General features: G+C 54.1%; 1 protein-coding gene across 6 annotated transcripts in view; it reads left to right on the top strand.

Moving 5' to 3' along the window:
• ATP9A (ATPase phospholipid transporting 9A (putative)) overlaps positions 1-26,454 on the top strand; it is a 119,625-nt gene that overhangs the window by 57,369 nt on the left and 35,802 nt on the right. For all 6 annotated transcript variants that reach the window (XM_079127000.1, XM_079127004.1, XM_079127003.1 and 3 more), the window contains exons 8-14: positions 2,520-2,600; positions 3,634-3,709; positions 9,689-9,765; positions 11,029-11,189; positions 13,398-13,540; positions 14,458-14,570; positions 23,263-23,475. In XM_079127000.1, coding sequence (XP_078983126.1) covers positions 2,520-2,600; positions 3,634-3,709; positions 9,689-9,765; positions 11,029-11,189; positions 13,398-13,540; positions 14,458-14,570; positions 23,263-23,475 — 864 coding nt within the window. The remainder of the gene's footprint in view (positions 1-2,519; positions 2,601-3,633; positions 3,710-9,688; positions 9,766-11,028; positions 11,190-13,397; positions 13,541-14,457; positions 14,571-23,262; positions 23,476-26,454) is intronic.

Genomic DNA, 26,454 nt, shown 5'->3' with positions numbered 1-26,454 from the left:
CAATCTTTTAAATGGCAGGACTGGGACATGCCAGAACAGGCTAGTGGCAGGAGCTGTCCTTTTGGGAGAATTAGCTGTGTTGGCTCACCCGGACCTCTGCAGGGCTGATGTGCCCTCTGGCTTAGGGGGGCACCTGGTCAGGATCAGCAGTAATGGTTTTGGAAGCGTTTTGTTCAATGGAAGAGGAAGTAAGAAGAATCAGGAAAGGGAGGCGAGGAGAAGATAAAGAGGGGACGGGGGAGCTGGGCGTAGTGACAGTGGGGGTGGCCTGGGGGTCCCCTGGTCAGTCGTGTGTTCTCTCTGGAGGCCGCTGCTGCTGATGGCAGCCGTCTCCCACTGCATGGCAGGAGCAAGACCTTTCTGCCTAGAGTCTCCTTCCTCCGCACACCTCCCTTGAGATTCAGGGGTTGTGGCCGTTTCACAGGTAGGGAGACTGAGGCCGAGGGGCTTGGTCATGTCTCCAGACTCACACGGGGTCCAGGGAAGCTGGGATCTGCTTTTGGTTCTCTGAGTACTGGTGACCAGCAGGTGTTTGGCCAAGGATCTGTACTCGAGGACCTTCTCAGCAAATGACCTTCTGGTTACGGAGCCAAAACCTTGAGAAGAGCCACCCAGGATGGGTGCTGTCATCTTGCCACGTTCATGCAGGGGAGTCCGCATGTGTGCAGTGGGCTCCCGCTCTGTGGGGAGACCCTCAGTGGGCACTGAGACTGTGTAGTCCTGCGCAGATACCAGGCAGCTTCCTGCACGGTTGTACCTGTGATGACATTAATACCTAGTTAAGCACCTTAGCCGGGCATGCTGGCAAACGCTTGCAATCCCAGGGCCTCCGGAGGCTGAGGCAGGAAAATCACAAGTCTGAGGCCAGCCTGGGCAGCTTGGCAGACCCTCAGCCACTTAGGGAGACTGTGTGTAAAATAAAGCAGGACTAGGGATGGGGCTCAGCGCCCTGGGTTTAATCCCCAGCAGCCTCCGACTTGCGCACAGGGAGATGGGACCGCAGTAACGGTGGCGTCCACCCGCGCTGAGAATCCGCTGTGGGGGGCCTGCGGATGTGGTCTCTCCAGGGTCCAGGCCCCGAAAGGTCTTCAGGCCGCGGGTCACCGAAACTCAGAAGGTGAGCCTGCCCGTGGGGCACTGCTGGAGCCGGGACCTGATGAGGACACGTTTTTGACCTTTCCTCTCACTCATGACCTGACCTGGTGCCCGCTCCCCTCCTGCTCTCGGGAGCTGCCAGCCCGCGGGACTTTCCCGCCTGGACGCTTGCGTTGCCGCCCTGCGCTGCCTGGCCCTTTCCTCTCCAGCCCGGCGGCTGCTCCTGCTGAGGCTGCCTGTGGGGCACTGGAGCTTCCGAGCGCAGTTCTTGCCCAGGGTTCTCGCTTCTTCTCATCTTATCTCCTAAGGTTGGCTGCTGCTGCTGCTTCGTTGTGGTCGTCTTTTTTTTTAAGTCGTAAAATACATGTAACACAAAAGCTGCCATCGTCACCATTTTTAGGTGTACCATTTGGTGGCATCAGAGGCGTTCATCTTACTGTGCAGCCACCCCTAGTGTCTCTCCAGAACTCTCCCTCCTTCCCGCCTCCCCCAGCCCCACAGCCACCCTTCTGTCTGTCTCCGACTGACCACTCTAGGGACCTCGTATAAGTGGAAGCATATAGTGTTTATCTTTTTAGGGCAATTTTCTTAAAATGGCTTATTTTCTTAAAAATGTTCTTAAGGTTCATTAATGTTACAGCAGGGGGCAGAATCTCTCTCCCTTTTTTAAGGCTGAGTAATATTCCACCCTACTAGTATGACGTTTGTTTATCCATTCATCCTCGATGGACACCTGTGCTGCTTGTACCTCTTTTGTGAATAACGCGCATGGGTGTACACAGACCTGGAGTCCCTGCTGTCATTTCTTTTGGACATACACCTAGAAGTGGATCTGCAGCGTCCTGTGGTAATTCTGTGTTTAATTCTTGCCAGGAGCGCCTTGCTGTTCTCCATGGTGGCTTCACTGTCTTACATCCTCACTACAGGGCCCCAGGGTTCTAGTTTCTCCATGTTCCTACCGATATTTGTTATCGTCCGTTTTTGATCTTTAACTGTTTTGTAGCAGCCCTTTGGTGGCTATATAGTATGCATATTTTCTTTCAGTCCTTCCTGGGACCTCGCACACGTGGTGCCTGAGTGTTTCCTGGATGAGCAAGTGTTTCATTGGCATGAGCAAGTCTAGTTAAGAGTTTAGCAGAGGGGATCTGCCCGCGACAGAGGGATTCATGGCTGTGCGGCATCTCCATCACCATCCGTGGAGATGCTGGGCAGGCGCAGGTTCCAGGGTGACACTGGACTCTCAGGGCGCCTGGGGTGTTGTTCATAGCGACCCCAGAAACAACTTCATGGAGGTGCTTCCTCTTCTGTCTCCCTGCCCGGTGATTCTGAGAGCCTGTTTGCTGCGTTTGGGAAGTGCAGTTGCTCGTGAAGTCCGGACCTCTACGCTGACTGTGTTAACCCGCCACGCCCCTTCTGTTGAACAGGATCTTCTCCAGATTCGATCCTACGTGTATGCAGAAGAGCCAAGCATTGATATTCACAACTTCGCAGGAACTTTTACCAGAGTAAGTCAGCTTGCTCTAACAGAGCTCCCCACCCTGGAGTGTGCTGCGGCTGGGGCTTGTGGAGGAGGCCGGCGGAGATGCTTTGATGGGCTTTTGCCAGGGTGTGGTTTTGTTCAGGGGGTGCTGAGATTTCCCGACAGCGGCCCCACCTTGAAAGCAGACAGCTCCTTTCTCGATCAGAGAAGAATTCTCAGTCAGGCCAGAATTTTCTCCCAGCCTTAGGACAGTTTGAGTTGCATAGAGCTGAGTGTGGTGTGATTGTGTGAACCGATGTGTCTAAGCACTTGACCTTTCTGCCTCCTCCTGGTCACATAAGCCCTACCTGCCATTTGGGGAACACTTAAGCTACCTTTAGACCTTTCAGAATACATGCTAAATTTGGATTGAAGTTATTTTAGGCCGAGGAGACAGTAGATTTATAGAAACTAAATTGTCTGTGGTCTCGTTCCCTAAGCCGTCAGATTGGCCAGCGGAGAACCTGAGCGATTTGCTTCCTGCCTTTTAGCTCTCACCTTGTGAAGTATTTCTTTAGTGTTAGAAATCTGTACTTTTTAATGTCACAAAACAACTTTCACATTTATTTCCATGAGAGACGAGAACTCCAGGGTGACAGCGGACAGGCCTGGCCCCCTCTCGGGTCTGAGCTGTGGGCTTCCCCGCCGGGGCCTGTGGATTCATGAGGGCAGCCCTTCTTGCCTAGAGCAGAGCAGGCTGGAAGCGGCGGGGCCCCTGGTCGGTCGCCTCCTGCACCAGCGCGTTCTGCTTCCACAGTTTCAACACATCATGCATTGGGAATGTTCTGGAAAAAATTGGGTCCGTATGGAGCTTGTAGAGACCTTCCATTCTTGTCAGCGCTCCCCGAACAGCGAGCGTAGCAGCCGTGTGTGCAGCGTGAGTGTCGCGTTAGGTGTTCCAGGTCATCTGGAGGTGATCTAAGCACACCGGAGATGTGCACAGGACTCAGCTGCCCTGGGGTCCTGGAACAGACCCCACAGATACCCAGGGACAAACGTGAGTCTATGGTCTTTTCCAGGAAGACAGTGACCCGTCCATCAGCGAGAGCCTGAGCATCGAGAACACGCTGTGGGCTGGCACCGTCGTTGCGTCAGGTGAGACAGCGGGGTAAGGAATGTTGGTGTCACCCTGTGGGTGGGAGGTTGGTCATGGCTCGGGTGGTGTTTTCCACGTGTCCCAGCATCTCTGGGGAGTTAATGTGACATCTGATTGGGGCTGGGACACGTATAGACGTCTACAGGGGAGGCCACTGTGGCGCGTGGGCTTCCTGCAGTGTCTGGGCACGTTCCCTGCTTGACACTTCTAATCTGTGCCAGAAGTCGAGTCAGCCTGGCCGGTACTGACGTAAGTTTGTGCGTGGGGACAGCTGCCACGTTGGTGTGTGGGGGGAATGCACCGGAAAGGGCCGTGTCTGTTGGAAACACCAAGGTGAAGTGGAGATCCGTGACCGGGGCGTGTGCTGGGCGTGGGGAGCAGAAGGGCTCCGGGCGCAGTGCAGTCTGCTGCTGCCGTGGGTAGTGGCCGCCGGCAAGGGGCAGTGCGGCAGGCACTGGGCTGCATACTCTACTTCACCCTGAGGGTGGCCACTACTGTCATCCCTGTTCTGCATGTGAAGGAGCTGAGACTCAGTGAAGCCAAGGAACTTGCCTAAGGCTGCACAGCAGGTAAAAGGCAGAGCTGGGGTTTGAACAGAGGTGCTTTGCCCAGATGCAGAACTTACTGTGCAGCTTTAAACGTAGTGTCGTAGAACACCGCATTCACGTACTAGCGTACCCCTGTGACAGTGTAATTAGGTCGCACTGTGACCACCACTGGCCCCTGTCTCTCTCTAGGAATAGTGGGGTTTTCCCCGCTTCAGTCGTGATACCCCTCTCCCCGCAACGTCCCATTTTCTTTGCTTGAAGCTTTTCTGTGGCTCTGTAGTTCATCAGACCTCAGATCAGAATTCTATGTGACCAGGGGAGGAAAGGAGGCGCACAAAGGACAGTGGATTATCATGTGTCACCACATGCTTGTTTAAGCAGAGACGGGCACTCTCTTGTTTTGTTTTGCTTTTTTTTTTGTCACATCTCTTTCCCACTGTTTCATTTACATCATGTCTCTGTGCCCCAGATGACTAAAGTGTAGGAATTGGTCCTGAGGACTCTGCTTGGCCACACCAGCAGGCCTGGCTAGCGCTTGGCCACCTGGGCCCCGCCCACCTCAGCTCTGCCCCGCCCACTGCCGGCCCTGCCCGCCCCCGCTCTGCCCCTCCCACTTGGCCCCACCCACTCCTGCCCCGCCCATCCCACTTGGCCCTGCCCACTCCAGCTCTGCCCCGCTCACTCCAGCTCTGCCCTGCCCACTCCAGCTCTGCCCCGCTCACTCCCTGCCCCAGAGCCTCCACAGTCCCTGAGCTGGTTGCTTTTCCTCAGCAGTTTTTGTCTTCTAGTTCACCATCTTGAAAATCCCACATAGACACTCAAGCCAGTGCTGTGTTTTATCTTTTAAATTTTTGCCCATGTGATTGACATTGAATAAATATCCCACATGTTGATCGCCTTTAAAATAGTACTCATGAGTTTAAACATCTTCCTTTATGTTTATTGTTCATTTGTATATTCTTAAATATGTCTGTGCATTGCCACTTTGTATAGTGTGCCCGTTTTTCTGTTCAGAGTTACTATTACCATTTGTACTAGGGTTGAATCAGGGGGCACTTAACCACTGAGCCACATCCCCAGCCCTTGTTTTAAAATTGAGACAGGGTCTCAAGGAGTTGCTCAGAGGCTTGCTAAGTTGCTGAGACTGCACTTGAACTTCAATCCTCCTGCCTCAGCCTCCTGAGCTGCTGTGATTACAGGCATTCACCACCATGCCTGGCCTCGTTCATAGGTTTTTTAAAAAAAATGATTTGCAGTAATTCTCTATGTTGTGAGACTGTCATCCTTCTATTTGATTTTAATTGCAACTGCTGTTTCCCTTGATCTCATTTGTATTTTGACCTTAAATTCTAGTATTTATCTAATCACACCTATGATCCTATTTTCCGTTATAGTTTCTGGTTTTTGTGCCATGCTTTAGAAAAATCTTCCCAGCTCTAAAATTACAAAAATATACACTGACCTTGACTTGCAGTGTTTACTTGGCATCATGTTAAAATATTTGATGCACCTGGAATTTATCTTGCATGGAGATAGGAGAGCCGGCTAGAAGTCCTTCCTGGGCTTGAACCCTGACCCCAACACTTGTGCCGAGGTGGAGGTGGTGGCTGTGTGGAGCAGTTGGCTCCAGGGAGTGGGGATGCAAGAGAAGGCGCTGCACTTCCAGGTGGAGAAGGTCTGTGTAGAACACCTGCAGAGAGTGTGCAGGAGACACCTCACCATGCTGCACCTGTGTGGGGCTACAAGGTCACAGGTGCCTGTGACATACACAGCTTCTCACCTGCAGTAGGGTGAGCAGTGTGTGCTTCTGTTCTTGCAGATGGTTGCACATCTCTTCTGTTTAAAAACCTGTTATGGAAGGGCAGCACAAGCCGAAAATTACGGAAGTCCTGAATGTAACACACGTGTGGATTTTAACACAGACCCCCATGTGACCAGTACCCATGTCAAGAAACAGGATATTATCAAACCCCATTCCCAGAAACTCCCCTCAGCTCACTTCTTGGCCCCCTCCCCATCAAGGGTGATCACTACCTTGGCTTCTAGCAGCCTTATTTATCAAGTGCTCATCAGATAGTGCTGACAGTTCAGTGACAGGCATTTCCATTCATCCCCTGCTCCTTCTGGTGTCCTCGTTCTCCTTCACAGAGCCCCTGCTCCCTGCCAGGGTCCCAGCACCTTGAAGGCTCATGGCTTACAGGCTGCTGAGGAGACGGCAGAAAATGGGAAAGCGTTTTATGCGTGTCCTCTGAAACTGGCAAAAAGGAAAGCAGCTTAGGTGGACACTTGGAGAATTCCGAGGTGAGGGACTGAGGCTAAAGTGCTTTGTCGGTCTTGATCTCGGAGGTTAACAATGAGTTTTCAGGCACTTTCCCTATAGCGTGTTTTACTGCCACCTGCTTGTCTTGGTCTTAGAAACCAAGCCTCTGAGAGGTGAGGCTACTCACCAAGGGTCATAGCCCTCTCCTGGGAGGAGGAGAAGAGCAGGCAAGGCAGGATCTTGAAAATAGATTCGGTTTCAGACAATTCAGGGGGAGTACCTCATGGAGTAGAGATGCGTTTTCCCTTGCCTGGATTCCTGCTGTGCTTGGCATTGTGGGAAGAGGAAGTGAGCCGAGTTCTGTGATCCAGTGACATTGCCTGCCCCACCCTTCAGTGGCCGCGTGTTTTGGGGTGATGTGAGGAGCTGGGCGTTTTCTGTGACCTCTGGCTGGGCTCTGGTTTCCTTGAGGTCTGGGGTGAATTGCCTGGAGCCGAGTGCCCAACTCCAGACCAGCCAGTCCTGGGAGGTGTGCGTCTCTGCTCCCTCCCGAGTCTCCCGCCTGCCTTTGGGTCAACCCACTGTTACGTGGTGGAACTTGAGAAATAAGAAAACGTGCTGGGCTGTGCTGCGCGGGCTGGCATCCCTCTGTGGGGATGTGGTTGCCGTGGTAACCCGACACGTGCTGCAAGGCTGAGGAGCACTGGGTGATGGAGGGGCCAGGGCTGGGGAGGCCTGGGGCCTGGCAGAGGAGGAGGCCAGGATATCACACTCCAAGGAGCAAAGACCCAGCTCGTCGAGTCCCCCCGCCCCCGAGCCTGTCGTGTGGTCCTAACCTGGAGCAGGGTCCTTGAGACCTGTGTGTGGCCAGCATGCAGCCGCGGGCGTGGGTCTTGGCCTCACCCAGTGGGCGCTGTTTTCAGACCCACACTGGGGCATGGCAGTGGTGTCTGTCATAAAGGTTCCTGAGCCCACTCTGGGGTTCACCTTGTCTCTTGCTGTGGATGAGGAATAAAAAAATCATCACAGACTAACCCGGAGCCCAGGCAGGAGCACCCCTGCAGCCGAGCTGTTGGGAACTTCATGACGGGCCTAGCCATCCGCCTGCTCCTGGGAGAAGCCAGATGGGGGCTGGCCGGGGAATGGCAAGGGTCCTGTGGTCTGCGGTGAGGAGGACGCGAGAGCAGAGCAGAACCAGGAAGGTGACAGCAGAGGAAGGGGTCAGAGGTGGGGGGAGAGAGATTCATTGGGTCAGGAGCTGAGAACTGGGTGGGGACCTAGGGGAGGGGGTTGGCAGGGGCAGGACCACTGTGAGCTGAGGGCAGGTGCCTGTCTTGGGGGTGGCAGGTTTCCAGCATCAGCTGCTTAGACCACGAGGAAGGTGGAACCAGGGTCACCGGATCTTCCACTTTCCAGGAAAAGCCGTGATCTCCATTTCTTAGGAAAGTTCTGAACTCAAAGGTCGAGAACTGACTCCAGCTGCAGAAGCCCGTGCCTTCTCCCGGGTGGCCGGGTGGAGCCGGGTTTCTGGTCTTGTGGAGGCAGAGGTCTGGGCCTGAGTGCCGGGAGGCTGTGGGTGGAAAAGGCCATTTTCAGCAGCGTTTGGTGGCACCGTAGTTGCTGGACGAGTGTGGGGATCACGCCCTTTGGGTTCCTCCTGTTATCAGGCCCCTCCTCACCCTGGGCATCGGGGTCAGGGGCCGGCATCTGCCCTGGAGTGGTGGAGTGGCCACGTGGCCGGCCCCCGCTCCCCCAGGTGTGGCTCCCACTGTCCGACCATCTGCTGGGCCGTGGGCTGAGGGAGGGATGCCTGCGTTCACAGGGGCCTGCCATCTGCTGAGGAGCGGGCAGCTCTCCTGGCCTGCCATCTGCTGAGCCTCCCACGAGGGAGCTCATTGTGCAGGAGGACGTCGCTGGCCTGGCCGGGTGCGGGAGAGTGACTTGGCCTCCTCCCAGGGCTCTTTGTCCAGAGGCGGTCCCAGGGCTGCCTTGGGGTCAGCTCCCTTACCCAGGCCGTCTCTGAACCTCCTTGTGCTTCTGCGTCCCTCTCCAGCGGTGGTGTTTCTGAGAGTGAGAGGAGAGAAGGGCAGGGGTTTTCTTTTTCCTGTGGAGACGGAATTCTATTGCTGGGACCTTCTCTGAGAGGTGACGGGGCTGGTGCCTTCTTACAAGTCTCCGCTCAGGTGTCCTCAGTGCCACTTCCTGCCTGGCATTTGGCTCTGCGTCTTCCTCTGCCTTCCTCCTCTCCGCCTTGACGGTTGCACTTCTTGGCTTCCTTCCTTATTGTCCAGCATGAGGCGTTGTCTTGTCACACACTGAAAAGGGGAGACAGGTAAATTGTTTGACAAATATTGCCGACATTTCCCCCCAAAATACCTTGTGCCGTTTACTCTTAAACCTCAGTGTGTCTGATGGGATCCACTTTCCTGCCTCTCGGCCAGGGCTGGACGTCGTCAGTCTTTGGGATTTTTGCCCACCTGGAGGGGAAGCAGGGTTCCTTCTGCACTCTTTTGATCCTTCCCTCCGTTGAGCAACTTTTCCGATGTTAACTGGCCATTTGTCTTTCTTCCATAAACTGGCTACTTTTGGAGAGTCTGAGGTCTTTCCTTGTGCCTGGGGGATGGATGGGGGGCGGGTTCTTGGGGAGGGATTTCCATTTGTACAGTCTCCCAAAGGGCCACGCTGGACACAGGGTCAGAAAGCAGCCAGACTCACCGGGAGAATACGCCCAGGGAGAAGGGTGTGTTCTTCGGTTTCCGTGATAGTGAACAGAGGCTCGGACGTCCTAGGCCCCCGCAAAGCCTCGAGGCTGATGGCCCCAGGTCAAGCCTCTCCCCGCCTCTCCTGCCCACGGGCCGGCACTGCCCAGTGGAGCCCCGCACAGTGAGCGGGGTGCTCTGCTCTGTGCTGCCCCACCACAGCCACCCGCCCCACGTGACTGTCAGACACTTGAAACATGGCTGCAGGGAATGGGGACTTCGTAGCTCACTTAATTCTAAGTGGCTGCGGCTTGTCCTGCTGGTCAGTGCAGCCATGGACCATTGGTTGGCCCGGGGTCCGGTCGCTGACGTTCTCGTGGCGTGGTGTCAGTGGGGTCAGCGAGCGGGCCGGCTGCTGCCCGCAGGCCGCCTGTCTGTTAATCTCCTTTGGGTCTGGCTGTCTCGTTCCAGGCACGGTTGTGGGTGTCGTCCTCTACACCGGCAGGGAGCTGCGGAGCGTCATGAACACCTCAAACCCGCGTAGCAAGGTGCGTGAGCGTCCCCGGCATGTGGCCGCCCTGGCACGCCCTGAGCCGTGTCAGTGGCTGAGGGTCAGTTCCAAAAGCAGGGCCGCCCGCAGTGTTCTTCCACACACACACACACACACACACACACATCGCACAGACGTCCGTAGTCGCACGTGTGTGAACACGGGGCTTTAGAAGCCCATAAGCTAAAGCAAGCTGCGGAGAAAGTCCGTCTGCAGGTGAGCGTCACCTCTGCCCGGGGCCTCGTTCACCCTCAGCCGAGGGCTGGGGTGCAGCACGGTGGCAGCCCTGAGTTCCCTCCTGCACTGCAGGAAAAACGAAGTAAACCAGCCGTCACACAGCCCCCCAGCGCAGGTGGCTTCCGAGGCCCTTACGGGTCACTCCCAAGACGCTGCCCGGCTCCTGGGGAGGGGCAGGCCTGTGGGAGTCACAGCCCTGGGCCCCTGGCTGTGGATCAGCATCTAAGTCTCCTGCCGTGGCTCCTCCATGCTGCGACCCTCCCAGCCCCGTCCTGTCTCCAAGACGTAAGAGTCAGAATGTGGCAGAACAACTCCGGCCAGGACTGGGAGGATGCTGGGCTCCCGGCCCCCAACCATCTCCACAGCATGAGTCACCCACACGCTGCCTCAGCCTCGTTCTGGGCCATGTCTTTATGAAGCTGTGGCTCTGTTGTGCTGGTTACGTTTGGGGGGAAGACACCTGAAAATAGACATGTGACCATTAAAACAATGACCTTCGCTAACGCAGCGCTGGATGGGGGGCCGCCAGGGCCGCATGCCTAGAACGTCCAGGCGGTGCTGAGCGAGCTTGCGGCACGGTGCCCAGAGTGTGGACCCCGGTCATTTCAGGGGGCTGCTGTGTGGGGGGCCGTGCAGCCCAGCACAGATGTCGCTCAACTTGTTTCCACGACTAAATCTTCTGATGTTATTAAAAAAAAAATGAGAGCAGAAGTCTTCGAGGTCCTTTGGGTGTCTTTTTTTTGGATACTGGAGATTTATCCCAGGGGCGCTTAACCACTGGGCCAAATCCTCAGCCCTTTTTACTTTTTATTTTGAGACAGGGTCTTGCTGAGTTGCTGAGGTTGGCCTCGAACTTGCAATCCTCCTGCCTCAGCCTCCCAGGTTTCTGGGATTACAGGCATGTGCCCTCACACTTGTCTGGGTGTCTGTTTTGACCCCCAGCCACAGAGGGTGCATGGCCCGCTCGGCGGGTGGGCTGTGGGCTGCACGGGCGATCGTGAACTCTTGGCGCTTCACCCCACAGATCGGCCTCTTTGACCTGGAGGTGAACTGCCTCACCAAGATCCTCTTTGGCGCCTTGGTGGTGGTCTCGCTGGTCATGGTGGCCCTGCAGCACTTCGCCGGCCGTTGGTACCTGCAGATCATTCGTTTCCTCCTCCTGTTTTCCAACATCATTCCCATCAGGTGAGCAGGGGCTGGTCACGTCGTGCGCAGTGAGATTTGCTTTCCGCCACTCATTCCAGGTCCGGGGCTCTGTGCTCTTAGAAGGAGCCGGGCTCCTTTCGAGTCACGAGCAGTCAGGGTGAGGAGCGTGAGCTGCGCTTGGGCTGCAGCCAGGGGCAGCTATCCCTCGGACCCTCCCGTCTTCTCCGAATGCCTTTCCTGGCCCAGCCCTGCAAGGGGAGGACGGCCCCCAGCGAGGACTGTCTAGCATTTGAAGTGCGTGGAGCTCTCAGACGTGAAACTTGCTCTGGGGGTCTTCATGCGTTGAAGTTACGATTTACTTTTTCTTAGAAAGCCCACGGGGTACATTTCATTCCAAGGAATTAAAGCACAGTGGGCAGAATCGGTATGATCATGACCTCGAGCTGAAGTCACTGTGGAACTGCAGCTTCGGAAAGGGCCGTTTGGCCCGACTTCCCTACATGCACCGAGCTGTGCAGTCTTTCTGGAGGGTGGTCCCGCACATACCAGAGCTGGAAACCAGCCTTGATCACCAAGACTGAAAATCTGGGACTGCAGCAACTGTGGATCCCAAAATTTTGCAGTAGCCCTTTTCTCCACTAGCTCCACCCCCGTTCCTCTCAGTGACACGCCCAGAATTTACTCCTCAAGTCTGGACGTTCCCTTGTCTGTCATTTCTTCACAGATTCGTTATTCTTAGTTTAAAATGTATAAATGCAACATGTTCTTATAAAGATCACCATGAACATGTAAAATTGATAAAGCCTTTATGCTTTTCTTTTGTTCAAAATAAGTAATTAAGTAATGGATTGTCAAGTAGGAAAAGTGAACAATTCACATTAGCAAAAAAAGAAAATAAAAATCACCTGCAACCAAGTGATAACCACTACTAATATTTAGGATGTATTTTTTTCCCAGATTGCTTTCTATTTTAGAGAAAGGAAATTCTGCTGTACATAAAATCTGCATTTTAAAAAACACAGAGCAGCGTGAGAAACAATCTTTCTCAGCAGATACACCTGTTCATTTTTTAGAATTGCATTATCCTATTTTCTAGGTGTGACAATTTTTCTGTCATTGCTGCATAATTGTATCTATTTTTCCTCTATAATAATTGATTATTAAAATTAAACTAAATATCATTTTCCCTGAAAGTTATTATACTTACAATCTCTTGTATACTTGATATGTTGTTTTACATTTTGTCTTGATGTTTTGCATATTTTTGTCATCCAGTTAGAATTTCTTAAAGATAGAGACTGGGTTTGGGTCCCCCAGTACGGGGCATTGTGTCCTAACCACATGCTCTGGATGATAATCTCAGGGAATAAATAAGTCTGCTTTATTGCTGGTGAAACAAGTCTTCCTATTGTGATCCTAAGTGAAGTCATAGATTTTTTTTTTTTTTTTTTTTTTGTACTGGGGATTGAACCCAAGGTTGCTGAGCCACATCCCCAGCCCTTTTTATTTTGAGACAGAGTCTCACTAAGTTGCATAGGGCCTCACCAAGTTGCTAAGGCTGACCTTGAACTGGTGATCCTCCTGCCTCAGCCTCCTGAGTTACTTGGATTACAGACATGTGCCACCACACCTGGCAAGTGAATTGAATTTTCATATGACTCAGGGCTCATCAGTAAAATGGCAAGCAATTTGGTTAATTTATGAAATCATCAATCAATCTGAAAATTTCTATTTTTTATAACGAATAATGAATTTACTAATGAAGTATAACAAATACCAATATATTAAACAATATTTAAAACAAGTAGCATATATGCAAAGGAAAATTATTCAGCCTTGAAAAAGAAGGAAATTCTGACACATTTGGTGGTGTGGTTGGACCTTGAGGATATTCTGCTCTTGGTGAAGCAAGCCACAAATAGGAGCAGCAGTCGAGTCTGCTTCCACCACGAGAGGCACCTAGAGAAGTCAGAGTCTTAGAAATTTAAGCAGGCTGGCCATCGCCAGGGCCGTGGGGATTGGGGAGATGGGGAGTTAACTGTTTGATGGGTGTGGAGTTAGGGAAGGTGACAGTGTGTGGGATGTGGACGGTGATGACGGTCGTACCACGGCGTGAACATGCTTACTGCCCAGCCATGCACTTAAAATGGCAGAACGGCACCGAGTGTTTAGAGTCCCTGCTGTTGGTACAGAGACGCACATGGGCCTCTCGGACGTCCTGTTAACCTGCTCTGCTTTTCGGCCTAGCTTGCGTGTGAACCTGGACATGGGCAAGATCGTGTACAGCTGGGTGATTCGACGGGATTCAAAGATCCCTGGGACAGTGGTGCGCTCCAGCACGATCCCCGAGCAGCTGGGCAGGATCTCCTACCTGCTCACAGACAAGACAGGTGAGCGCCTGGCTGCCCGCAGCATCCCGGGGAGCGGGCGCCACGCCCTGGGGAGCCCAGCTCGGGGGTCTCCCTCTGGAGCAGGGTTGCGGCCGCCTTTCCTTCTCCTCACCATGGGAGGGGGAGACACTGGTGGCGGTGGTGGCCACAGCAGCAGCAGAGGCGTCTGTAGGACCTGCGAGGCTCCGTGCTGGGGTTTAGGCCCCTGCCAACCCTGTGCGTTAGGACTCATTTTACTGATGAGGAATGGGGGCAGTGAGGGGTGCATTGCTTGTCACAGGCACGGAGTGACTGAAGGAGGCGTTGGACCCAGGCAGTCTAGCCCCGAGTCCCGATCTCTCAGCTGCACCCCGGTACTGCTCCCCGGTCAACTCCTGCCCGGCCGTGAGGTCCTCGTAGCGGGAGGAACAGAGATCAGGGTGGCGACCGTCTGAGCTTCCTCTGCTGCAGTTAGTGGCTGCAGGGTGGGAGGGAAGTTATTGCAGAGATCCGGGCAGCTCACCAAAACAGCCAGACCAGGGTTCAGGAAGCAGAGGAGCCAGGAACGTCTGGACACGTCAGCCTCAGTTCCCCCAGGCTGGTCCCTGCCGTTGAGTGACTTGACTACTCTCTCCATTGCACATCTCTCTGCGTAAGGGTCAAGCTGCTCCAAGATGTCGTCTGGTTGGCCTAGGGTGTGTCCTATGCAGCACTCTTGTCAGAGGGACTGACTGACCGTCCTCCTGGCCACCCCAGAGAATGGGCATGGTCATGTCTCCATGGCAACCTAGGGGGCCAGTTAGTAGGGGAATGGGATTCTCGGGGGACGAAGCACCTTTCCCGCCTGCTCCAGCAGGGGCAGACCGAAGCCAGTGCGTGACGGGGCGCATCGGGAGAGGGTGGGCGTTGCCACTGTTCTCGTCCGTCTTGTGTTTCAGGAACTCTTACCCAGAACGAGATGGTTTTCAAGCGGCTCCACCTGGGTACGGTGGCCTATGGCCTGGACTCCATGGACGAAGTGCAAAGCCACATATTCAGTATTTATACCCAGGTAAAGCCTTCCCTCGAAGTGTCCCAGGCGGCGCCCACGTGCTCCTTCCCTGAAGTGCCCCAGGCGGCGCGCCCGCGTGTGTCTTGATGGCTGCCTTGAGATGCATCATAGTAGCATAAATTTAAACACAAAAACAGACGGTTGCCTGGATTTCACTGTGGTCATGGGTGGGTGGCGTCCTCGCTCCAGGAGGAAACCTGTACCCTTCAGCACTTGCTCTCCAAGTTCCCAGATGTGTGTCACCATCAGTCTTTACATTTGGAACAGAGTTGCAGTCGACATTTCCCCCTCTTCCTCATCTCCAGGGTTAGCAGCCCCACTGAAATGCTGCTGGACACTGGGAGAAGCCGAGGATAAAATCGTTTGTCCTGGGCTGGGCTGCGGCTCAGAGGCAGAGCGCTTGCTAGCAGTGCGAGGCCCTGGGTTCGATCCTCAGCACCACATAAAAATAACCAAATAAGATAAAGGCATGTTCATCCAGTAACCGGTGCCGGAAGGACTTTGAGCGGCAGGTTACACTCCAAGTTGGTGAAAGCGTCTGTTTTCCTTTTCCCCGGCTCTGGGCGGAGCAGTGGTCACTGATGGTCTTGGGCAGCGAATGTGATGTCATTATCTTTAGTATCTTGTCTGTGTTCACTTGGCAATCTTGTGAAAGAAGTGAATCTGTTGGAGCAGACTTATAACTTACTGCTCTCATTTTTTTCCCCTACGTTTTCTAAAGCCAGTTGCTCTTTTTCACGTAAAGATCTTACTGGCAGGTTTGCCCCACGTGCCTAAATAGTAGACCAGTGGGTCGCCACCTCTGTGTCTCATCAGAATTGGTGGTGGTGGTGTGATTTGGGCCTGACGCTCTAGAGATTCTGGTTCATGGAGTCTTAAGAGTAAGTTGAGACAAATAGGCAAGCCCCCGAGTAGTTCTGAGGCACATGCGGAGGGAAGATGGACTCCGTTAGACCAGCCTTGTGCTGAGGCACTGGTTTGGAGGTAAAAATAGAATAACGAGGCCACTTGGCTTAAATTTGTCAGAATAGTGATTACATAGTCAGAAAGCCTGTTAAAATTGTAAATGAGGCAGGACTTGGTGGTGCACACCTGTAATCCCAGCAACTCAGGAGGCTGAGGCAGGAGGATTACAAGTTTGAGGCCAGCCTCAGCAACTTAGTGGGACCCTTTCTCAAAATATAAAAGGTCTGGAGACATAGTTCAGTGGTATAGCACTCAAGTTCAATCCCCAGTACCCCTGCCTTCCCCACAGGAAGAACACATTATCTCTGTAAAGGTTGAAGGCAGAATCCCTGAACCCTTCCTGACACGGCCATGTTGGACATTTAATGTTCTGGAACATTTGCTTGCAGGACCCCCTGGGTTTCCAGGCTTCTGGCAGTGGCAGAGTAGGGAGGTGCGGACATGAGGGTGGATGTTAAATGAACAGTTAGCTTGGTAGAGTTCCCGTGGTCGCCCATCTGCGGCTGGCAGGGAAACCTCGTAATTCCTGCGGGCTCCGTGGGTAGGCGTTACAACTCGCCTCCACACGGATCTGTGGACCTGTTCAGAGATGTTCTTCAGTTCCTAGAAAATCACGAGGAGTGTCACCATACGGGGAGGACAAACGAGCCACACAGTCTGCGTTTCCTTTCTCTGTCTCCCTCTGTGTGGCAGTTTGGTCTCGAGGTCTCCTGTGCCTGGTCCTGGGCTCTGTATGTGGCCCTGGGGGCCCTCCTCCTGCAGCTGCTGATGGCTCTGTCTTGGCCTCCAGCCCCGACTGAACCCTGCCCACTTGGCATCACTGCTGTGGCTCCCGAGGGCAGTGTCCCCAGGATCCTGGTGGCTTCCTGCATCCCTTCAACCTGCTTCTCTTCCAGAGGCGCAGGTCTTGGTCATGCCCCTCCCCCACCTCGCTGCTCACCCAGGACGGGGAGGCCTCCCAGGTCTTGCCCTGCCACCTACAGCCTCCAGGCGCCTCTTGGCCCTGTGGCACCAGGTCACCTGCCTTTGGTCTTCAGGCCCCTCTATGAGCCCGGCAGTAAGGACCCTGTCCCTTGCCTGGCTGTCCACAGTGGTGTCCTATCTGCTTCCTGTCTCTCCCTCTAACCCAGGCGCACCCTGGAGCAGTGAGCTCCCTGGCTGGTCCTGAGGGTTCATTGTTCCGCCTGTCTGCTTGTCAGCACTTGCCAAGTGTCCGCAGGTGTGCATCGAATGGGACAGCCCCTTCGTGGCAGTGTGTGCCTGCGGAGGCGCCCCCTGCCGTTTCTGGGACTTTTGAGAGCTGTGGACCCACAGAAGCCTCTCGTTGCGGGATATTTGCCTATTTCACCTTTTATGGTCGGTCTCCGGATTCATGCAGACGGCACTCTGTGTAGTGTGAAAAGTCGGGACACATTTCCTGTCACGACTGTTTCCTGCTGCCTGCTCCCTCCCTGCTCAAGCTCCTGAGCCGACTGGCCTTGCGGGTCTGGGGTCTGCATCGCTCAGGTCTGTGCGAGGCGGGTGAGCTCGCACTCGTGCAGGGCCCCCCGGGAGGCTGTGCGCCGCTTCCTCTGCACGTGTCAGATCCGCAGGAGCACACTGTGACTGCCTTGTGATAAGCCTGGGGCCTCCTCCTGCCTTTGGGACAGCTTCACAGATGCACGTCCACAGTGCAGCTGCATTGAGCGCACGGTTCAGTGGCCGCTGGCGAATGTGGAGGATCAGGGACCATCTTGACCTGCCCCTACCCCCAGAGGTGGCACTCCCTCCCCGCCTTGAGGGCTTAGAGTAGGATTCCGAGCAGTCTTCCTTAAAGTGTGGTGTTTGGGACCCTGGGCCCCATCACCTGGACCGCCTCTCAGAAGCCCTGGGCGTTTTACCCACCTGCAGTTTTAAGGGGAGCCAGGTGAGTCAGGGACGCAGAAGAGCTGCTGGGAGCAGGCCCCGCTTTCCTTCCCAAATGCCAGCGCCTGACCTGTGGCCCCTGGAGAAAGGATCAGAGCACCCATCCTCTCCAGGAGCCATGCAAAATGTAAATCTGACCCCCGAGCCGAGGGTGGCCCGGCCCCTCCACACCTGTCAGGTCCAGCCCGGAAGGGTCCCGCAGGAAGACCTCCGATTCTACGATTGCTCGTTTTCAGTGTGTCCAAATGCGGCTTGCAGTTTATAAGTGTCCAGGTGACTGGTTTTAAGGCTGTTATTTAACTCAACCAACCTCATAAAGACAGCAGGCAGTTTTAAGAGATTCCGGCAGGAGACTGCAGATTATTAATGCCAGGCTAAATAAACAAAAAGGAAATGGCCAGCCCACCGGGAGATCAAATCCCGCAGGCTCAGGCCAGGGGGTGATGTTCCCTGCCTTATTTATTCATTTATTGGTAGTTTTTAAAAAAAATTTTAAATTGAGATGTAATTTAAAAACCCAAAGCTTCACCCTCTTAAATGCACTCGGGTCATGTTTTTTAGCATTGCTTACAATACAGCGCAGCCAGGGCTGCCGACTTCAGAGTGTCTTCACCTCCCCGAAGAGAAGCCCTCGTCCCCTGCTACCGGTGGCCACCAGGCCACCCTGTCTGCTCAGGTCTGCCTCTTCTGGGCATGGCTGCGGGCTCCAGCAGTATGTGGCCGTCCTCTGGCCTTCACATGGCGCGGGATTCTCAGGCTCTCCAACTTGGAGCGCCTGTCAAGCACTTCGCTTCTGCTGAACGGCAGACACGATGATTCGAAATTCAAGTTTTAGTCGGTAGCCTTGGTGCCCCTCGCCCTGGGTACATACCATTTTGAGGTGTTGGCTGATGGAGACATTTTTATATCATTTTAGAATTTCATTTTTTTGATATTCTCACTAAATAGCACAACACAATATTGATACTAGGTCAATATACAAATATGGGGGATATCCCCCAATTTTTTGCTACATGACCAAACTATTTCAGGACTCCTGGTCTCCCCATTGTGTATTGCACGTTTCTCCCCCAGCAAGCGGAAGCGTCTTGGTTCCACTCTTGTCGATTGGCAGGTCTGAGACAGGAGGCGCCGTGGAAGGTGAGAGACTTACCCCACCGCAGACCCCTACCCAGGGTCCAGCGAGCTTCTCACCTGCCTGGTCGACGTCAGTTCACATTTTTCAGAAGACATCATTGTCTTAATCTATGCACCGTGATCGGCGACTGTCGTTTCCCGCTCAGTATTTTGTCTCCGATACTTTCTGGGTCTGATTGAGATGGGAATTTGCTGATGTTTTCGTGACTGAGTGTGAGTGTGTTTATTTCCTTGCACCTCTGTGCACAGGATGCCTTCAGCTCGTTGCCATGTGCCACGTGCCACGTGCCAAGTGGTATTCTTACTTTCCGCGTCCACAGGAAGCATGAAGCCTCGGTTTATATTTTCTTAAAGAAGACTTTTTTTTTATCTGTGGATTTTTCTTGTGGACACAGAGCCTCCGGGGTCTTCTTATTCATTTAAAAGAAACATGCTATTTCGGAATCTTCTGTGTTCATTTCTCCCAAGCCACTGGGCTCACAGGTGGGTGCCACCACACCAGCTTTTAATGTAATTTTAAAAACAGCTCCGATAAAGAAGAAGAATAAAAGCCCATGAGGAGCAAAATATTGAAGTTTTAAGTGAAGACCAGGTCTCCCTTGCTCACTCTGGTCCCAGCTCTGGACTTGGGGTCCCAGTGTTTCAGGGTTCTCGGGATTCACGCACCTGGACTGGATCCTCCTTTGCTGCAGGGCATCCTGGGCCTTGTTCAGTAGCCTCCCCGGCCCTGCTGTCTGGACGCCTGTCTCCCCTTTCTCCTCCCTGCTGAAACTCTCTCCAGACGTTGGCAAACAAGGGCAGCTCCTTCGAGTCGCGGGCCCTGCGTTGGTGAGCTGAAGACGTCTCCTGGCACGTAGTCACACGCCCACAGGCCCTGGCTCGGCCTGTACCCCAGCTGGTTCGCTCGGAGGCAGTAGCTCCCGGCCTGTCTCCCCGGGCTGGCTGTGGGAGTTGGTGCGTCGTGGGCTCTGGGCTGCTCTGGGGGTGGGGCCGTCCCTACAGCAATTCTTTGTCTTTAACAGTGTCTGCCAGTGGCCCGCCTGGACTAATACCCATTAGTCTTACAAACGTTCCTGCGTGGTGACATTTTAACTGCATTTGGAAAGAAAATTGATTCATGATGAGCCAACGTTGAATGTGTGTATTCATCTTTCCTGTAACACTACCTGCAATTCTTGTTGGGCAGTGGCCCTGCCACGGGTCATCGGCGAGATAAGGAAGCCTACGCTTCCGTGAGTCTCAGTGGCTCCTGTGTTGGCTGTGATGCGTGGAATTGACTCCCGGTGTCCCTGATGCCTCCTGCCCGGCCAGGGGCCTTTGTGGGGAGAGCTTGGTTCCTCTCCCGTGTGTCCTGCTGCTGGTGGTGACATCGCTTCTGACCTCATGCGGTGCTGCTGGCCCCCTCCCTCCCGAGGAGGACCAGGGAGTCTCCCCAGGGCAGGAAGATCGGAACCTGCCTCTGTGGCTACCACATCTGTTTTTGTTTTCCCCTGGTATTTTTTAAGTAAGAAGAAATGTGTGTAGGTTAAAGGGCCTGTGGGAGGAGGTCGGAGGTAAACACTGTACAGCTCGAAACTCTTCCATATGGGGACCCCGGGGCCTGCTGAAGGCTGGGGCCCCCAGCTGACTGCCTCTGCTCTGCCTGGGAGCTCAGGACATGGGAGTCCCGACCTGGCGTGCAGACACCTGAGGCCACGCCCCTCTCCTCTGGAGAGGAAAGCAGGGCAGATGTTGGAGAAATAAATGATCGTGACCACGTCACGCCCGTCACCGGTGATGTTGGCCGAGGATGTCATTCTCGCTTTCTGAGGCAGTCCCCTGACTTGAAGGCGAGGTTGTGAGCAGATCTGAAGTCCCTGCTCCTCCTTTTGCCTTGCTTGTGACTTGTGTCACCCAGGACACACGACCCCAGAGCTCTGTGCTGTCCCCTTTTGAAGTATCAGCGGAGGCCTTGCAGCTCTGCAGACCTGAAATCAGACCGCTTACAAGGCCAGAGTTCCCGCTGCCCGAGCCCGGCCTCGCGGCCCGGCCCACTCTCTCTCCACCTCGCAGCCCCGGCAATTACTTTGTCAAAGGTCTTGCTGTCCCCCTGATCTGAAGTAATGATCCGGTCCAGGTGCTGAGGAACGTGGGCAGAAATGAAGACTCGTGTCAGGGGCTGCAGGAGATATGTTGATGTAGAACGTAAATCACAGAGCGACGGGAAAACACTCTTGCTCGTCTCTGAGAACTTTTCTGCAATCTCCAGCCCCCTTTATATTTTAAAGTTGAATTCTTTATAATTAAAAGCACTTGGCAAATAATGACTCATTGAAACCGGAGTTCTGATTCATTACCCTAATTATTGTTGCCATGCAGCGCCCTTTGACCTGGAAGTGAAACTTGTGTGCTCTTGACACCAGAGGTTAACAGAGCCGGAAGCCAGAACACGGTGTGTCCCCACAGTGACCAGAATAATTTAGTAATTGTCTAATTACCTGGGGAGTCTAATGCACTACTAAAAATAGTATTAAAAAATTAAACAAAAGTCATTTTCTTGTTTCTCGCGACCCATCTGTTCTCTATTTGGGGCAACTGCGTGTCACGGGTACCAAATGGGATTCATCCTGAAAGACCATGTAGCTCCTGTTGGATAAGTTTTTGTTTTGTTTGTTTTTAATAAAACATAGAATCCAGAAGCTCCGTAAACATTTCTGGTTTCCAGGATTCAATCTGCTGCAAGCAATCTTTTGTCCCAAACTGTGACTTCAAATCTGGAACTGACTTGGCCAATGTGATATTCATTTCTCCTTGGGAAATGGGGGGAAGTTCGTATTGATTGAGAATTCCCGTCCCCACCTCAGGAATATCAAATTATGAATTTATTCATTCATTTAGCAAGCACCTGTGGCATGCCGAGCCCTGGGTACAGGGACACGGACACAGTGGTGAGTTACTCTTCGGGGATAAGCTCTCTGTTCCTTCTGTGGAAAGGAAGAGAGAATCCTCAGGCTCAGAAAGCCAGTCTTGGGCAGTGAAGACGGTGACACTCAGGGTGCTGAGCAAGTGACTTGCAGTGGAGAGGGAGGTCACCCAGGGACTCTTTGAGAAGGTGGCTTCCAGTTGAGAATGAGTAAGGAGACAGAGCAAGCTGCTGCAGAGGCCTGGGGCGTGTGTCCAGGCAGAGGCCACAGCAGGTGCACAGGCCCTGAGGCAGATCAAGGAACTGAAAGGCCGGTGTGGCTAGAGCAGATGACCGAGGAGGTAGAGGGATGGCAGGAGGCTGGCCGGGGGCTCTGTGTGCCACGGGAAGGCATCTCATTAGCAAGTGGTCTTAGCTGGGTGTGGTGGCACATGCCTGTAATCCTAGAGACTCTGGAGGCTGAGGCAGGAGGATCACAAGTATAAGGCCAGCCTCAGCAACTTAGCAAGACCTTGTCTCAAATAAGAAATATAAAGGGCTAAGGATGTACTTCAGTGGTAGAGCCCCCTGGGTTCAATTCCTGGTACTAAACAAAACAAAGCAAAAAACAAGTGGGCTTAACCTTTTCGTTTTGGTGCTGGGTAGACCCCAGGGCCTCTCTGAGGCAGAGCATGCCCTCTCGCACTGAGCCGCAACCCAGCCCAGTGCTTGCTATTCTCCAAGGCAGTAGAGCCCTTCCTTCGAAGGCAGGCCGAGGTGGCACCTGGTGGGAACGGGCTGCTTGCTGCCCTCCCCACCCTTCCACCCGTCCTGCTGAGTGTCCTCCAGGGCATTCCTGGGCCTCGGCCTGGAGCCAAGACCAACCCTCCAGCCCGGGCCTCCCACTTTCAGGAGACTGAGCCCAGAGAGCCACGCTGCAGCTGCCCAGGACCCTCCTGGGAATGAGACCCGGTCTTCTGGCCTCCAGTGTTCTTGTTCCCTTGCTGGAAACCATTTCCTGGCTCCTCAGAGGGGCATCAGCTGAGAGGGTGGGGAGGGAGGGAGCCCGCGGCTGCCCCTCAGGCGGGGTGGAGCCTGAGGCCAGCGTGGGGGCAAACAGCCCCGAGAACGTGACTCTTGACAGTGCTCCCCAAGCCCACCCCTGTAGGGGGCTGGATCCCACGCAGCAGTGAGTCCCTCCACCAGGTTGGCTTCTGCTTGTCACTGGTATGCCTTGTGGGGCCTGCCCGGGGTCGCTTGACACCGACAGTTGTAGCTCCGTAGGGGACCAGCCAAGTCGTCACCTTACATTGCAAATCTGGAGAAGGCACATTTAAAGCAGTGGTTCCAAACCCAGGGTTTGGTCCCCTTTAGACCCTTGGTGACATCTGAAGATACTTGTGGTCTCCTGTCACCAGTGGGGGCTGCTGCTGCCTAGTGGCTGGAGGCCTGGCATGAGGTGGACTTCTGCAAGGACAGGGTGCCCCACAGTAGTTGGTGTTAGGGATGGAGAAGGCTGCCCCCCAACACCAGTGCCCCGTTCAGCACGCCGTGACACCGTCCCCAGAAGACAGACTCGCACTGTCCCTAAGCAGCCTCGCCTGCGTTCGTTAGGTTGTGGGTTTTTTTTGCTCTTTAATTTCTGCCAAGCTTAAAAGATTAGATTCCCGGAAGTGAGGCGTCCTCTGTCACCTGGGTCAGGTGGGTGACGCGGGCTGGGAGGGAGGAAGAGCGGCCCTCACACAGCCTCCACAGCCGGCCTCCCCTCCGGCTCCCTGGCTCATTCCTTTATCTTTCCTGCAGCAGTCACAGGAGCCACCAGCTCAGAAGGGCCCCACAGTCACCACCAAGGTCCGGCGGACCATGAGCAGCCGTGTGCACGAAGCCGTGAAGGCCATCGCGCTCTGCCACAACGTGACTCCTGTGTACGAGTCCAACGGCGTGACCGACCAGGCGGAGGCCGAGAAGCAGTACGAGGACTCCTGCCGCGTGTACCAGGCGTCCAGCCCAGACGAGGTAAGGGAGGCAGGCTCCTGGTCACACAGGCGCGTCTTCCTGTGGTGCTTCTTGCACTTGGGCCTTTTCTGTTCGGTGTCGTCCTCTCCTTCCAAGAAAAGTTTGATTCTGATAATAGGAGCAATTTTTATTCAGTGTGAAAAAAATTCAGAATATTTTGGAATGACGTGAGAAGGACGAGAAGTCCGTTGCCACCTCCAGATTGCTGGCCCTGCGTGTTTGGGTCGCACGGCCCCCTCTGAGGTGTCCTCTGGGGACCCTCGCTCTGCGCTGCGGCTCTGTCTTGGGGGTGCCTGCTGTCAGGAGCCCCTGACGTAGGTGGCTCTGCTCCTGGTGGCATGCCCTTTGACCCTCAGCCGAGGTCCCGTCTGCAGGCGTTCACAAAGCGGTGGCCGTTTCCCTTGCAACCGTCTGGAGTTCAGCAGCCCCGGAGGGACAGGGCCATCCAGTACCTTTTCATAGACATACATGTGCATTTTTAAAATGGGACTTTTAATATAGATAGGGTTTTGTGCCCACTTTCTTTCATTTACCATTTTGTCATTTCTCTTTCCCGATTTTCTCAAATATGATTAACATAGCATTTTAGGGTTGCTCTTATGTACCTTGACATCTTTATCTGTCCTCATATTGTTAGAACTTAGATCAGTACTGATTTTTGTTATTTATTTAGGCACTGGAGATTGAACACAGGGGCACTTTACCACTCAGCTGTATCTCCAGCCCTTTTTATCTTTTATTTTGAGACAGGATCCTACTGAGGGCCTCGCTGAGTTGCTGAGGCTGCCTGGAACTTGGAATCCTCCTGCCTCAGCCTCCTGAGTCACTAGCGCACAGGCGTGCGCCCCTGTGCCTCGGTTGGTCCTGATTTTTAGCAACCATGTTTAGAAGATTTCGCAGTGAGCGTGCTTACACCTGATATTTCTAGAAATGGTGTGATGGGGCTCATTAATTGAACGGGTATTTGAGAGCTAATTGCATGGAATCTCATAGCAGCAGCCCCATCCCCAGGGCCAGGGACTGAGGCATGGGCGCCCGAATCTTGGGGTCCCAGCGTCACCCTCGGTGGCAGCTTCACTCTGCCTCTATGCCCCGTACCCTGGGACCCACCATAGGGTGGTTGGGGACCTTGGTAGGCAGGCAGTAACCATGGTGGCTTGACTGGGTATTTTTAAGGCTCATGATACCAATTACCAGAGTGTTTCCAGATTTTTTTACAAACCATTTTATTCTCCTACTGGTGCTGCGTGGATTCTGGATTATTTTTTGGGAAGGAGGGGCTTCCCTGAGTGAGTGAAGCGTTCAGAAGTCGGCTGATCTGCGGTGTCCGGGAGTCTGTTGGGAGGACACCCCAAGGGCCTTTTTGGAACTGGGAACCAGGATGTGTCCTTCCCTGTCATGTCACTTCTTTCTCCTGGAGGTGTTGGAATTTGCCACCTGGGAGACTTCTCCTTGCCGTCTGCTCGGTGCATGTCAGGGATGGCTCAAGACATGGAGTCCAGTTCATCTGTGACCGTTGACATTTGAACCAGGCTTTTTAGGAGAGAAAATTGTTGCCGGCCCCTGGTGAGCCAGGAGTTGGCGCAGGCGGTGGGGCGGGGCCACTGAGACTGCAACTTTTTGCTTTATCTTTGTGACTTCTTGAGGCTCACCAGGTTCGTGCTGTTGGGGCTCCTCTTTCCCTTGGGGAATGGGAGCGGGATGTCATGGAATGTCATTCTTGCTTGTTGGTTGGCAGTACTGGGGTACGTACTCCAGGGCCCCCCTGCCACACAGCTGAGGAATTGAGATGCCAGCAAGGGCGTGTTCTTGGTTGTTCTGCTCCAGGACCAGGAGCCCGATGACCACCTGGGCGGCCTTCTGCCTGGGGCGGGGGCCCAGCTTGGCCGGTGTGGATCCGCGTCTCCGGAGGGCCTTCCCACCGTCCCCACTGTGTCCCTCTGAACTTGGCTGAGTGTTTTCGGCCGTGCCAGGGTGGCTCTGTGAGGGCAAATCTTGGTGGAGTGCTTTGTGCTGCTCGGCTTCTTTTCCTTCCACTGAATGGTGCTTTGTCTCTTCTGTCCATTAATTGTGCTCTGATGCAGATTTGTCCTGTTTTTCTAAGATTCCGAGTCATGATTGGAAAAACAACAAAAAGGGCCATTCTCCTTTGTCCCTGGTGTCCTCACGGAGTCCAGCACCACCACCCTGTCGCTGGTTGGGCCTGTGTGTTTCCAAGCCCGTCATTATATATTAGTTATTTCATGTCTATAGTAGAACATGTGAAAATATAGATAAGAAAAAGGAAGCTGTATCCCACAGAGGGGCAGCCACTGCTAATTTTTTGCTGATTATCCTTCTAACTTCTCCCAAGGATTTGGCTAAACACCAGTATGTGCACATAGGTACGTCACGTGACGGAAGAGAGGCTGACTCCAGCTTGGGTACGGCTTCAGAAGCAGTAGTGTTCCCAGGTCCCTGTAGGATTCCAGGCTTGGCTGGGGCTCGCATTGTACCTTTGGAATTTAATATCAGTAAAAGCTGGCCAGCGGTGGCCAGGCCAGCCTGCGGGGGCGCAGAGAAAGCTGCGTCCCACGTACCGCGGAGCCGCTGGAGCGATCGCTCCCAGTTGGCAGAGGACTCGTTTCCTGTAACAGAAAGCAGCGTTTCCTCAATGTGTTTCCTGTGCACATTCCACTTTGGAAACCTTGAACTGGCTTTATTCAGCTGGGGCTTACCGCCCCGGGGTGCCGGGCCCTCCCCGCTGCGGCACAGTGAGTCCCTGTGCAGAGCCAAGCAGGCGGGTCCCAGCCAGGGCGCCTCCTGTCACTTCAGGGCATGTGGCAGGGTCAGGGGTGCTGGGCGTGCAAGGTGGCGACACAGCTTTTAAAGCACTGCTTCTTGGGGTGCTGGGTCAAGGGGCGCTTCTCATCCAGCAGCGGGAACTCACCCCGCGGCTCCACCAGTCGTTTCTGTGCATCCATTCCTGTTAAACGCAGC

Source organism: Sciurus vulgaris (genome assembly GCF_902686455.1).
Source record: "Sciurus vulgaris genome assembly, chromosome: 2".
Taxonomy (NCBI): Eukaryota; Metazoa; Chordata; class Mammalia; order Rodentia; family Sciuridae; genus Sciurus; species Sciurus vulgaris.
The sequence above is the reverse complement of the archived record's forward strand: the minus strand, read 5'-3'. Positions and strand labels throughout refer to the sequence as shown.